Source organism: Schistosoma haematobium, chromosome 1 (genome assembly GCF_000699445.3).
Source record: "Schistosoma haematobium chromosome 1, whole genome shotgun sequence".
In the NCBI taxonomy this organism is placed as follows: domain Eukaryota; kingdom Metazoa; phylum Platyhelminthes; class Trematoda; order Strigeidida; family Schistosomatidae; genus Schistosoma; species Schistosoma haematobium.
In genome coordinates, this window is record NC_067196.1 from 5,210,693 (window position 1) to 5,224,500 (window position 13,808).

Here is a 13,808-nt window from a genome sequence, read left to right on the forward strand (position 1 = left end):
CCGGAACCGATAGCATGGAAAATAATGCTCTTGCGTCAGTAGATTGTTAGTCAATTAACCCGTTTACAATTCTCCACCAAAGGTAATTTACAAGAGAACGCCTTGGGGATCAATTCCTCTAGTCTCCATCCGTACTGTTTTCACAATTAAGAATTATGTTCACGCTGCATCAACGGCTAGCTGTGTGAGTTGTTTTAGTTAACATACCAGCACGACCCGCTTTTCAAATAATTGCCATTGTTTAACTGATATTGGTCTAATGGCTCTAGACTAGGTTGGATTTCATTTTGTCTATGAAAGACGGAATAAGTAACAGTAATTGGTGAGTAGAGAAGTAGTATGTTGCAATTGCGCTCCTATCTGTTTGACCTCACTACTCTTTAAACTAGTTTTGTACCTCTTACGTTGATGTTCCTGACCGATATTTTCTCCCTAAAACACCCAGTTTTCAATTAATTTGTGGAAATTATATAGTTAAGCTAAGACGAGGTGAAAGTGAGCTGATGGCAAGAAGGTTGCTTTGTTCCAGAAATTCGGAGTTTGCAGTAGAAACAGGAAATATCTTTTAGACGGTATATATAATGAAATTGTGTAAATACTTTTGCACTGAATAATATATGCCGCACACTGAGGACAGCTTGGCCCACGTTCAAGATTTTATCATGTTTCCATTTTTGTATTTTGTCAAAGTCATACAAGTGACACGATCAAGGCATCTCATATTTGCAGTGTCCTTTCCGTGATACGAAATAAACTCCTAACTTTGTTGGGTCAAGTTGGCGAACTGATTGTTCTCCTGAACCTCATTCCGACTTACAAGGGGCTCATATATAGATAGACGGTCACTCAAAACGTCCGTTTATCCTACATGTCCTGATTAGTGATATAAGTTTTATTACCGCATGTGTGTGTATTCCATTGTTTTTGAAGCACCGCTCACCTGTGGAGAAACCGCTAAATAATGCTCTAGTTAATGCTGTGTAATATAAAGTTGGTAAAGCTAAATGCTCATCGACATGTGGTTAGGATATATATATATATATATATATATATATATATATATATATATTCTAACCAGGATTTTACATCGGTTACTGAGTGATATAATTCTACAGATTGTTTAGACTTCGCTCATTGATATATACTTACTACTGAATTTGATGTGGCGTTTATTATCACTGTAGTCTGCAAATCTCTACTGGTTTGTGTACCTAGTCCTGATTTGTTTCTATTTTGCTTCAGTAAATAAGTATATCTTGTTACTTTCAAGATGGCTCTAATAAACGTTCTGTAGTCTCGTCTTCTCTGTGGGAGTAGACACAACAATTTAGTGGTCATTCACAATTGTTTTGTTTAGTAACCTAAATTCTAACTACTCTTTGTGGCCGGCACGAAAATTACACCAGATATTTATTTATTTATTTGTTTGAACACATTGTTACAAGGGGGAAGCAGATACGTATGCGCCACACAAATCTCATTTGCTTTGTGAGGGCTGTGATACTGCCCGGGTGCCCGAACTGAAGCAGGTGGTTTTATTAGGGGGCCAGACCCGGAGCCTTCGACCTGAATGTCTGATCCACAAGGTAGTGGAGCATCGTAAGGAGATGCAGTCCCATGGAGGCCGGTGACCGACAATTGGTTCATACGCCATTCGTTCCTTCAGGATAACGGAGCCCATGTGCACCATTGGTTTGGAATTGTGGTTTTCCAACTCCCCTAGGTAGACTCTCCATGTCCACCAACCCAGTCAAAGCGCCATACATTCGCTTTTCGTCTTCTCGGCGAGACTCTAATTTATGGACGACCTTTGAACGTGTCTTAAGTGATCTTGAGAAGTATTAGCCAATCAGAAAACAGTCAGTATAGAGTAAAAATATGTTATACAAAACCAAGGAGTCTGTACGCTCTTCAATCATCCGTATGTATATTGTAGTATCTGGCTGCAGACAGTGTTACTGGTGCTTTCATTATCCAGTTCGCAATAATTGTCGTAATTTGCCTTAGTTAGAAATTATATATGGGGTTTTCATCACGAACTGACATCAGCTATAATGCCAGAAATTTATGTAGCCAAATGGATGAAAGGCTTCACTCCAAAATCCTAGATCTGTTATCTTATACCTGATTGATTCGTCCACAAGTTATAGTCTCGCCGTTTTATTAGTTATATCCGCTCAATTATCACGTTTTGTACAAAATTCCCTGTCAACCGATCGTACGTTAGCACAAAGCATTAAAGTTTGCGCCGTAATTGGCTCGTCCATAAATTAGAGTCTCGCTGTCCTCTCAACTTCGTAAACAACACCCATACCACGAGAAGGCAGTGAGTAGGACTTCCCTGGCAGAGGCTATATACGCGTGGCCGTGTGGGAGCATTTCAAGAGGGAGAGCGAACTCTCCCCACTCTCGGCCGTACCAGGGTATTTGGGGGCACACCAGATGTTTGGTAGTTTTTTATAAGAGAAGTCCGACGTTTTGGGTTTTCGCATCTTACAAAGACGATCAGATTTAAATGTGATGGTGTCGCTCCAAGTTCCTACGCATCACATCACCAGTGAAAATGAACGGTATGATTCCTGATATATGAATAAAGATGAAGAATAGACTTGCGTTATCGTGTTAGGTTCTTAGTCATTCTATTCAAGTTCTTCAACCAACTATTCGGATAACCACCAACCCTAACCAAAATTTCGGACACGATAGCTAAGACTGTCGTACTTTTGGGTGCCACTAAATCAGAAACGAGAACTGAATGCCAGAAGAATTTGGGAAACAGTGATGTAGATTAAACACGGAGGAATTTCAAGTCATTCGTCAGGGGATGCTGTCTTCACGCTTTCACTCCGCATCTCTCAGGTTGTTTCATATCAATTCGAAATTTCTTTGTACACGCATTTGTCCTATCGTCACTTTTAAAGTCAGTAATTTTCATGAACAGTCCCTAATAAATCCTCTTATTGGAGCTCTACTATAGTTTATCAGCTTTATTCCATAGAGACAAGTTATCTTTAGATGCTACCCGCACCTCTCAGTGAGGTTCATCATATAAAAGCCACAAGTACTGAAACTGTTGTTTCGATGTTTGTACGTCATGTAGCGTTGTGTAGCTAACCAATTTACCTTAGTTGTTTTTACGGCGAGACTTCAATTTATGGACTGACCAATTACATGTAAGACAATAGATCATGTATTTTGTTGCGAAATTAATCCATCTGGCTAAATAGCGTTTTGGAATTTCAGCTGATGTCAGTTCGTTTTAAAAGTTCTAACTCCTAACCCTGTTCATCAACTGTAAATCATAATCTCAATTCCTCGCTCCAGTTTATAATCCTCACTTAGCCCTAGTGAGTCAGTGAGCGTCCTCAAGGTTGTATCGTAATACTGCGTTCACGAATTTACACGTCGTAAATGAGTCACATCAATTAATCTATCAATGTCTTTTGTCAGCACATTTTACTCATATTTTATCCCTCTTTTATTTGTTTTGTAGTCTCGTGATAACGCTTTCCGGGGCCCATGCACCCAACTAGTATGATGATTATATATATGCTGTAATTTTCCCGAGTCACATTAAAAGTCTGTGATATGTCTAGCCGATCGCGTCAAAGGCGCAAGCGTTTTATCAGTGGGAGCACTTTGGATGAGACCTCTTCTTGTCGTGCAAAGAAAATGCTTATAAGTACTGTACATCATTCCAAGTCACAATGTAATGAGCAGCATACTTCTTTACCATCTTCACCAAATTCTCCTTTTCTGGATTCCGCAAATATGCTATTCCACAATTCTGATATCGGCTTGGGCACTTATGTTAATCGAAAGGATATTCCTGGTGATCGTTCTGATCCGGTTGAAGATGAGAATTCATTTCCCTCAAGCATGTTTTCTGAAAAGCTTGTACAGCCCGGACTAAATCTGGTTCCTGAACCTTCATCAACAAACGAACATGATTCTGTAAGCCACAAAAATTCCTCTGTTCCTAATAAAAGTTTATTAAATTCCCGTCCGAGTACTATACTGGATGCTGAATCCGATATCAACCTAGATAGAATGTTGATTCAGAATGAAAGAATGGTTTTAACGCCAACTCCGGTGGCAACAGACGATCCTGGCAGTTCCGAGGGGGAGTATGAAAATGAAAGTCGAGAATCAACTTTGCATCAAACTAATCCTTCAGTTCTTCATACCGCCTCAAGGAATATGACCAGTCAGTCCGGTTTGGTTAGTGTTCCGTCTAACCGAACTTTGGAACTTGTTGAATCCGAGTCACAGGGAAGTATATATTCCGACTCAGTTAAGGTTTCCGTTTTCGATACAATATCTCAGTCTACAGAATGCAGTTCTGCTAGGTCTGGGAACTTGTCAGCACTGAACTCGACTTTAACCAAACCAAGTGGATTTGTGGAGTCATCAACGCCGAATTGTTTCGTTGCACTGGTGAATTGTAGTCCTCCACTTCAAATTCTCTCCAGTCAGAAAATGCATAAAACTGTTAGTTGTCATCGGACTACCACTTTTTCTGAATCTTCAGTTTTACCAAATATGGAGAATATTGAGTATCATGATTCTTCGGGTAGTAATGGGATGATTGTAACGTGTGGTTCTCATCGCTCTCACAGGAGCGCAAATGGAAGTCCCTATAAAAAAGAAGCTGAATCAATAAAACGAAATCCCTGTAGTTTCGAAAATCAACCTCATAACTTTCATCCAACAATAAACGTGAACGACTTTTCAAGAGAAGCTCAACATAAGGTTCTACTAAGGTCAGAGTCACTGTCATCTTCAGTTTCAATCAGTAATAACAATTTTCTCCCTGATAAATTTCAACTGACACAAAAGTCTGATGATATCTCTACATTTCCTTCTGGTAAGTTGGACGTCACCATTTTCATTTTAAATAATTGTAATTTAGAACACTTCAGGGCATCTAGTCATCAGTTTTAATTTTGCATGTTGTGAACCTATTCCTCTATTGCCTTGTCAAATTATATATATAATGCAACTAGTCTCCAAACGCCCTGGTACGACTGAGTGAGGGGAGTCCGCTCTTTTCGAAATGCTTTCATTGGGCCACGCGTATTTAACCATTACTAGGGAAGTCTTACCCACTGCCTTCTTGTGGCAGGTGTTTATGAAGTTAAGAGGACGAAAAGCGAATACCTAGTGCTTAAACCGGGTTGGTGACTATGGGGGATCCACCCTGCAAAGTTGAAAAACCTTGATTCCAAGCCGATGTGCACATGAGCTCTTAGATCCTGAGGAGACAAAGAAAGTATGAGCCTATTCTTGGTCAACGGCTATCATGGGACTGTATCTCTTAGCGTTGCTCCATTGCCTTGTGAATTAGATCTCTGTGTCAGAAGCTCTGGGATCGGCTTCCTTACAAAGCCACTTGCTTTATGCACCCGGGCAGTATCCTTGCCACTACACATATTCAGTGATTTGTGTGGCGCATATATAATTTGTTACCTCTCTGTACAAATGTTTGTGTCTGAATAAACAGGCTGGATTCATGTGCTTAGCTGTAGTTCACCTGCTTTGTGACCTGAAGTAACTTATCTAAGAGCTCAGAACATTGAGCACAAAAATTTGCGCTTGATGGATTCCTTTGTTTCCGGTTAGTCAAACAGTTGAAAAGCTATTTCCTTCTTTCAGAAGACAAATCATCTCCATGTTTGTGAATTAGTTTATAACTTTTGGTTCCACCTTAAAAGGATACTGTTTACTTGTCACATCAAACTTATAATTTCTCTTATTACGACCCGGCTATTCTTATTGCTTAGTAATCTCGGACACCAATTCACTCGACAAGTCCCCAAATGAGGGCACGGTTGAACAGGAAGGAATTTATATTCCAAATAACAAGGGTAGATTAAAGTAAGAAGCACAATAAGAAAAATGTTAGTATATTTATGGTTCTTGCATGAGTAGATTCTAGTCTTCTCCGAGTACCAACGAGCACTGACTGTATCAGAAATAGTCAATCAGAGTGCACCAACACAATCGTGCACGGAACGTGCTTTAATCTAATCTATTTCTCGCTAACAGACTTTACACATTAGCCAATAAATACATGCAACCTTTTCAGTACTGTAGACACTCGCTTATCATACCTACGCTAGTTTGTTGAAATATCCACTTGGATCAATTCGGGCAACGAAGTAGAATGTTTTTCCATTTTGATCTGTTCAGCATCCCTGTATAGGTGGCTAGCTACGTGCTATTTCTAAGTCATATCCATTCATGCATAGTGATTGTAGGTCATCATTTTATTCCGCTCAAAACCCTGTTTTGTATATCTAGCTGACTCATTTTTGTTATTTTATATAGTACCATCTGAAAAATCAATAATTCACTGAATTATGGCTTTATAATTTTTTTTTTCAGACCACATTTTCATCATAACTATTCCAAATTCTTCTGAGGTACCACCTACTTTTGTTAAGAAATGCAGAGATTCTGAAAGTGGTTTCTTCGATACTCCCACGTCTCATAATGCAAATAATATCCCAAGTCCAGAAGTCGGTCACAGCTATCCTCTCCGATCCCGCCTGCGACAGGCATCCTTGCGATTGCAGTGGCAAGCCATGCAAGTAGCTCCAAAGTCATTTGGGCAATTACCTACAGAAGTTGTGTTTCGCATTATCCAGTATTTGAGCGTACAAGATGTATTTCGCCTTCAGCGTGTTAACCACCGGTTGAAATCTATTATTGAGCAGTATCTTCTACTGGTTAAGCGCATTAATTTTAGTAATGGTCTCCCGTTCGCATTCTTACCAGATTCAATCACAGATATAGCTCTGAAACGCATGCTAAGCCGTACGCCAGAAGTCACACATATTCTTGGCTTTTATCCTCGTAAAATAGCAGAATCTTATCCATCCGACGGACAATACTCGAACATAAGTTCTGGTCATAATACATTAACCTACGGTGGGATCATCACAGCCTTTCGACTTTGTCCGAAACTCCGCTCAGTTGAACTGATGGATGTCGAGTTGATGAGTGAGTTGGTTCGACATCTCCCGCGCATCAAATTTCACGGCATGTTTCGAAACCGCCCAGATTCTTGGGATTGTGAATACGCAGTTCCTCTGCCACCCGAACCGAATGCTGAAACTATTTCAATGGATAGTGACCATGACTCTATGACAAGCCTCCCAAATTCACGTGACGAGTCCCATGTCGACTCAAAATCCAAGCCTCTTTTTGGCAGTTTTATTAGCACGTTATTTTGTTCCGCGACTGCTGCTTTAGCGCTGGGAAGTAGTCGTGGTAAGCGAAAAAATGTAAATCGTTTAAAATCTAAAAGCCAAACAGGATGTGGATGTTCCATCCAGTCATTCCAATCTCTAAATGCAGCATTTTCATTTCCATTATGGAAGAATGAAAACAGTCAATCACTTACACAGATGACCGCACAATCAGTCCATAAGGTTGCTTTGCGTCATGCGAATTTCGCAAATTGGTTTGAACCTATCGGTGAGTTGCCTCTTGGCCAAGGTTCACCTTCTACAGTGCCTCACTTCCTTCCATCTCGGCTGTTCACTGCATTTAATGGTGGTCCTAGTTTCCCTCCCGCGCACGAGAATATCCAAAATAATTCTGTCCCACCTATGGGGCAGGACTGTTACTCCAGTGCCGTGGAATCTTTACGCAATTTAGCCGTTTCACATTTTCTGCAACCTGGTTTGCCACCCATTGAAGCCGAGCTAATTGCTGTGGCTCCCTTTGGCTATTCTCGATGTTCTTTACATGGTGTAGGGTCTGGTCGGAACAGCATTCGTAATGCTCATGGTCCAGTCTTAGCATTTGCCTTCGGGGCTATATTCGTCCCTCCACAAGGAGTTTCGCCGTTCATTTTGCCATCCAATAACGCGTCAAACTGCCGCTTTATCGATGCAAGACAGTATAATGCCGTCCTATTGGGAGCTAACTTACTGCGCGGAGCACAAGGACCTCATCTTGCGTTTGAGCGTATATTCAACTTCCCGCAAAATGTTAATCAAAATAATGTTCCACGTCAAGTTCAGCTGCATGATCAAATAGGAGGGCGAAACCAACAAAGACAGCACCCTCAACGTTTTCGTCGACCACGTACAAGCATAACAAGCTTGAGTGCCTCCGGTCCATGGTTGGTCTCCCCATTTCCCAGTCAACTGCAGTGGATTATTTTACCTCATGCTATTACAAATCTAACCAAATTAGATCTAGTTTCTGTCGCAATTAGCTCTATTCCACGACTGGACAATATTAAATATCTACATCTTAAATGGGTAAGCACGAATTAGTTTTTTGGAAATATGTCGTTTTAAATGTAATAATTAGTCTAAAAATACTTTCTACAATTTACTTATCTCTGTCATTCGGGAAATTATGAAGATTACGATAATGTAACTACTGTTAGTTACATATCAGATGTCTTTCACTTTGCTAGAGTTCTCAACATTTTTTCTCAATATTTAAACCTCATGTTTTCGAACTCCTGGGCGCCACCTACACTGAAACTCAGAAACCATGTACACGTTCATGCGATTAGTATATTGAGTATAGTTTGAACCTTTAACCCATTGGTTAAAAATTAAATCCTTACATCGATAAACCCATAAATCCTATATGTTAGATTATGAGATAAATATATCAGGGAAACAGATTTACAAATTGGCTTAGTCTCAGATTTATTTAGTTTGAATAGTTCGACTGGAATTCCAGAGTATACAAAATCCACTTTCAAAAATTAAAAGAAATTATTACATGAGATCCAATGTGTTAATAGTTTTCAAGTAGTCTAATTATTTGAGTATGAAGTAATTCTAAAATTTATCATTTTATTATTTATTAAATCTAAACAGTTTAACATTCATTGGCTCTCAAACACTGATTATGGTTAACTATTAAGTTGTGTTGATTATTTTGATCTTTGTATCTAAAAGCCACATGTTATTATAACGCTTTTAGGCTGTGGAATTCAATTATATATATATATATATATATATATATATATATATATATATATATATATATATATTAAGAAGCGACTATTCGTTAATTTACAAATCTCAATAAATAACTCATTATCCAATGACGATCACAGGAAAATAATTTTGAATGTAACGTAATAATGTACAGATATTTATTACTAAAGTAATTTACTAAACACGAACCATTTCTCGCCTCACTGATTTTAAAGATTCTCTAGCTGATATACTTGATACCACCTGGATATTTTTGAATGTCACAGGCTTCTCTATTACTTGAATGGTTGGTTTTCTGACTTTAGTACTGAACTGTCTTCATTATGCGCGTTCATTTACTATTGATTGTAAAGGAACATTAATTACCTTAAGATGCTATCAATTTAAATTACTTCAATACATTGATTAGTAAATTATTCAAGACATTTGACGATAACTTTAGTCTGAATCTCTAAATAAATGTTCATTGACTAATGGTCGTTTAGATCACATAAACACTTAGCATAATTTGCTGACTTGTAGGTATGAATTAGGATAGCTAGCGCAAACAAATTTTTAAAGATATAACCATCTTTTTTTCTACAACGCATTTCAATTGACATTTCATTATGCAACAAATTGTTAAAGTAACTCAGTCTGCAAAATATTACACATTTCAAGTTGAAATTTTAAAATTCACTTCCTATTATTTTACTCATGTAAATTTCAATTTGGTGTGTAGTTAGATTTTAAAAATAATCCAGTTTCCTTATAACTAAAATACATCGATCAATTTCTAATATAGCGATTTCATGTGGTAGTATCTGCGAATTTGACGTAACATTCCTTACATTCCATTTAGGTTGTATTCGCTTCAGCTGATCCATTCTTCAGTTTTTTGGCACCGAAATTGCAATCATTTGTCATGAACAACTGTAGTACACCATCAAGAGTTGTTCGATTTGTTCGTATTTTCTCGGCTCTTTCACGGGCTCCTCAGCTTACACGGCTTGAGTTGGTTGGTACACGCTTCATTGGTATGTCGTCTGTATGTATATATTTTATTTTTTTGTTTACACTCTATTACCTAAGCTCAATTGTATTCCAGCCTACATACATTTGGTCTAAGTATTTTCCTCCTCATATATGAAATATTTTACCAATTGCTTCCTAACCTATGATTTCATTAAGTTAGTAAGTAATTTGCATGAATTTCATGAGCATAATACTCATTTTCAGGGGAATTTGTGCAAACTGTTGGTTAGATACTGATGTTTAACTGATAGATTACATCTATGTTCGTTAAAAGTTGTGATTAGTTGATTTGTAACATCATCTTTTATTAGACTAGCTTATGAGGTGTCGAATCAAGTTAACCATTGGTTTATTATTTACTAAATATATATCTATTGATAATTTTATCATAACCCCACTGCTTTCCTAGATGGTCTAATTGGACACATAATTGATGACAGTATGTCCCACGGGCGTGGATTTCGTAATCTTCAGCGTTTGGTGCTTTCTAGCAACAAAGATGCATCTGAAGTAGATATTGGATTGCTTCTGCTGGCTGGTCAACAGTCTTTGAATCAAGTGGCTCTCCAAATGCTTCATACACGAAATTCATTATTTGAAGGTCTTTATCATGCCGGTGCTGAATTTCCACGTCTTGAAAGTCTTACTCTTGGTAGGTTGATTATTATCATGCTTTCCCAGTATACATGCGTGTCTTGTAGAGACTCATTTGAGTTATGTGTTTCGAAATATTCTAATGAGTATATCATTATAAATTATTGTTAGACCATAGTGAGTTTTACTTACCAGATCCAGATTCCAGATCCTACTCTACTTTCCTCGATAGAATCAAGAACTATGAAAACGAATACTTCGTTACTGAGTTACATTAAAAAATATTCCCTGCCTTTGTAGGTTACTGACATTAGATCATGTGTCTTCAAAGCATCGCTCGCGTATTTTGGGACTACCGAATCGTCAATACCGATGTTTAGGTATAGTGTACTGGTTAAGAATGGTAAGTCGGTCAAGGTTGAGACATGTACTACATATGCCCAACGAACGCCTACCTTGATGCGCGATATTATCTGGTGTAGGAGTGAGTAGGTTGGAAGGAAGTTGGGAATAAGTGTTGCAAAACCAAAACGTGCATCGGTTCCTGAAGTCATTAGCAGTTAGACTGAGCTGTGTAGTTATACGCAGAATACACGTGGATGGGGACTTGAAATGATGTCTCAGAATTGTACGCAACAATGCAAATGAATTTAATTTTTGTCCTGAAACCTCCCAATGTCTTTTTTCCTCCTACTCCCAAATTTTACTTCTACCGAAACTGCTATTACTTTTATTGCTCTGGCATTTGTCATGATAATTTCATCTCCCTGTACTGTTTATCTAAATGATGTCTTATCCTGTTATATCAGTGGTGTAGGGACCTAAATTGATACACATGTACCAGGTTCTTCGTTGCATATGACTGACTGATTAATTGTTTATTTTATCTGAATTGGTGTGGTAAATGTAGTTTCCATCATCCTACGATATTTTCATTATTTAATATTATCTTTTTACTGTGTTTTGACATTATAAAGCAATCTTGATCAAATGTACTTTGTCTGTTATTCCTTAATACTTCACTAAATTGTATCTATTTTGTTTAGATTAAACTTTTTAACGTTTACCTTTCAAGGGATTCGGCATCTCCCACTTTCTAAAATGTATATGACGTTATAGTTATACCACCTTTTTAGCGTATGATTTTTTTGTATTTGCCTTACAACCTTCACAATTGACTGTTATAGTGTTTATTCCGTCAATAATAATGATATATGTTTCATGCATTTTATGTTTCACATAATTAACAATGTTACGAATCCTTAGTCAAAATAATTTGTGAATCATGTCTTTTTCCATATCCTATTTTTTGACATAACCTCTATAATCATTCGCATCATTGTAATAAAGATGATTTGTACGTTCAATCTGTTTTCAATTTCTAGGTTATTTAGATCCTTACCAGTCACGTTTAACAGTTTCTGAATTGATGAGTTTAGGTATTGGGGAATCATCTGATCATTTGTCACCTATTTGTATGGTAACCGATTGGGGTATAGCGCTTGCATTTTTCATCTGTCCTCGACTTGTAAATATTGTCATTCGAAATGCACCATATTTAAATGATATAACACGATGGTTTTCTGCTGGATTTTGCGATGAAGAATCACTACACATTCGACCGACAATTGTACCTTCATCAGCTAGCGAGGATTGTACTCAACCAGCTGCCGACTGTCAAGAAAATTCTACACAAACTTGTGTAACAGACAAACCTTCAAAAACCTATTTCTTACCTCTACGATCACTAACATTGGAAAACTGTCCTGGGATATCACTTGAAGTAAGTCTAGAACTCGATAATTACCACTGTGAATATGATGTTGACAGGCAAAAGGATTTTGTGAACATATTAATGCAGTTCACTATTCTGCATATAAATTTTGTCGAGGCTACATCCTCTAATTTCTCTCTGTCCCATTATTGAAAACTGAAAAGGAGTATCTAAAATTTAGGGCAAATAAAGAACTTCCAGTTGATAGGAGTGACAAAAACGTGACTTCCATGAAAACTGAAGAGCTTATGGAATAAGTCAAATGTATTGTTTTATTAATGTTGGTACAAAAGGACTCCAAACTTCGTGGGGGACATGGTACAATACCGAAAATTAGGCCTGACAACCAGGTCTTAATCGGAGAATCAGTGACCCACTAGCGGATTTCCTCCAATTACCTATTTCATTTTACTATGCTTATTTTTGGCTCATATTTTTTATAAAGACATGTTTTACTACATAAAAACCTATTCTTTTGGCGTGTTAATCTTGTCTTTGATTTCAAATCATTCGGTGGTTAAGTCAATTCAGTCTAGCCAATAGCTGTCACTCGGCCACATCATATCGTTGTGTTCACCTATCGATTAGCATTCTGTTCATTGATTTTAACAGTCGAAAATTTCGTCTCAATCAATATCTCCATATTGCAAATATGGGTCAGTTATCTCCCCTTTGTTAGCCTATTGAATATAAGTGCACACATTAATCCTTGAGACTTGATATTATACGTTGTCTTATTATTATTATTATTATTATTATTATTATTATTATTATTATTCTGACTTTTAACTTTATTTCTCCTACATACTGGGTGGTCGGAACTATTGGCAATATGCTGCATGCTCAAAACCCTTTCTACGTACTTCGAAATAGACTGCATGGTAATATCACCAACCTTCACACAAACAGTTTAAGTGAAGACTGGATGCATAAAGCTTGTAGTTAGAAAAGCATTTATGCAATTCTCATTTTATTAATTTCCTCTGTCACTGCCCTGATGTGATATGTGACAACTTCGATCAGTACATATTCCTGTCAGATTCTGCGTTTTCTATGACCGTCTGATTAATAGACTATATGTACTGACAAGTTGTACAGAAAAAATAGAGATTTGTATTGACTGCAAAAGTTCTCTTACGACAGACCAGTTTTTCTCTTCTATTGCCACCGTGCGTCAAGGATGGTTAAGCTGTTTCTTGTAATCGATAGTTTACGCCAGGCTTATATAATTCGCAATTCTTTGTCTGATCTTTGCATCATTTAGGTTAAAAATATTTGTTTCTCTCTAGGCTTGTTTGTGATCGATCTGAGTAAATTAATTTTGACATAACATCTACAGAGTCCTTTACTTTTTCCATTGTTTTGTTTAATTATGCTTAAATGAGTCATTAACTATATGAGTTTGGTCAACTTAAGTAGTATCATTTTATAAAATCCTACCAACGATTACT

At 37.4% G+C, this 13,808-nt stretch overlaps 1 protein-coding gene across 1 annotated transcript in view; it reads left to right on the top strand.

Moving 5' to 3' along the window:
• The first annotated feature begins 209 nt into the window (after positions 1-209).
• The window catches only part of FBXO38 (F-box only protein 38), a 28,112-nt gene continuing 14,513 nt past the window's right edge, over positions 210-13,808 (top strand). The window contains exons 1-6 of the mRNA XM_051216423.1: positions 210-322; positions 3,494-4,867; positions 6,388-8,276; positions 9,817-9,991; positions 10,399-10,641; positions 11,969-12,366. Of these exons, the coding sequence (XP_051072977.1) occupies positions 3,589-4,867; positions 6,388-8,276; positions 9,817-9,991; positions 10,399-10,641; positions 11,969-12,366 (3,984 nt within the window). The 5' untranslated portion in view covers positions 210-322; positions 3,494-3,588. The remainder of the gene's footprint in view (positions 323-3,493; positions 4,868-6,387; positions 8,277-9,816; positions 9,992-10,398; positions 10,642-11,968; positions 12,367-13,808) is intronic.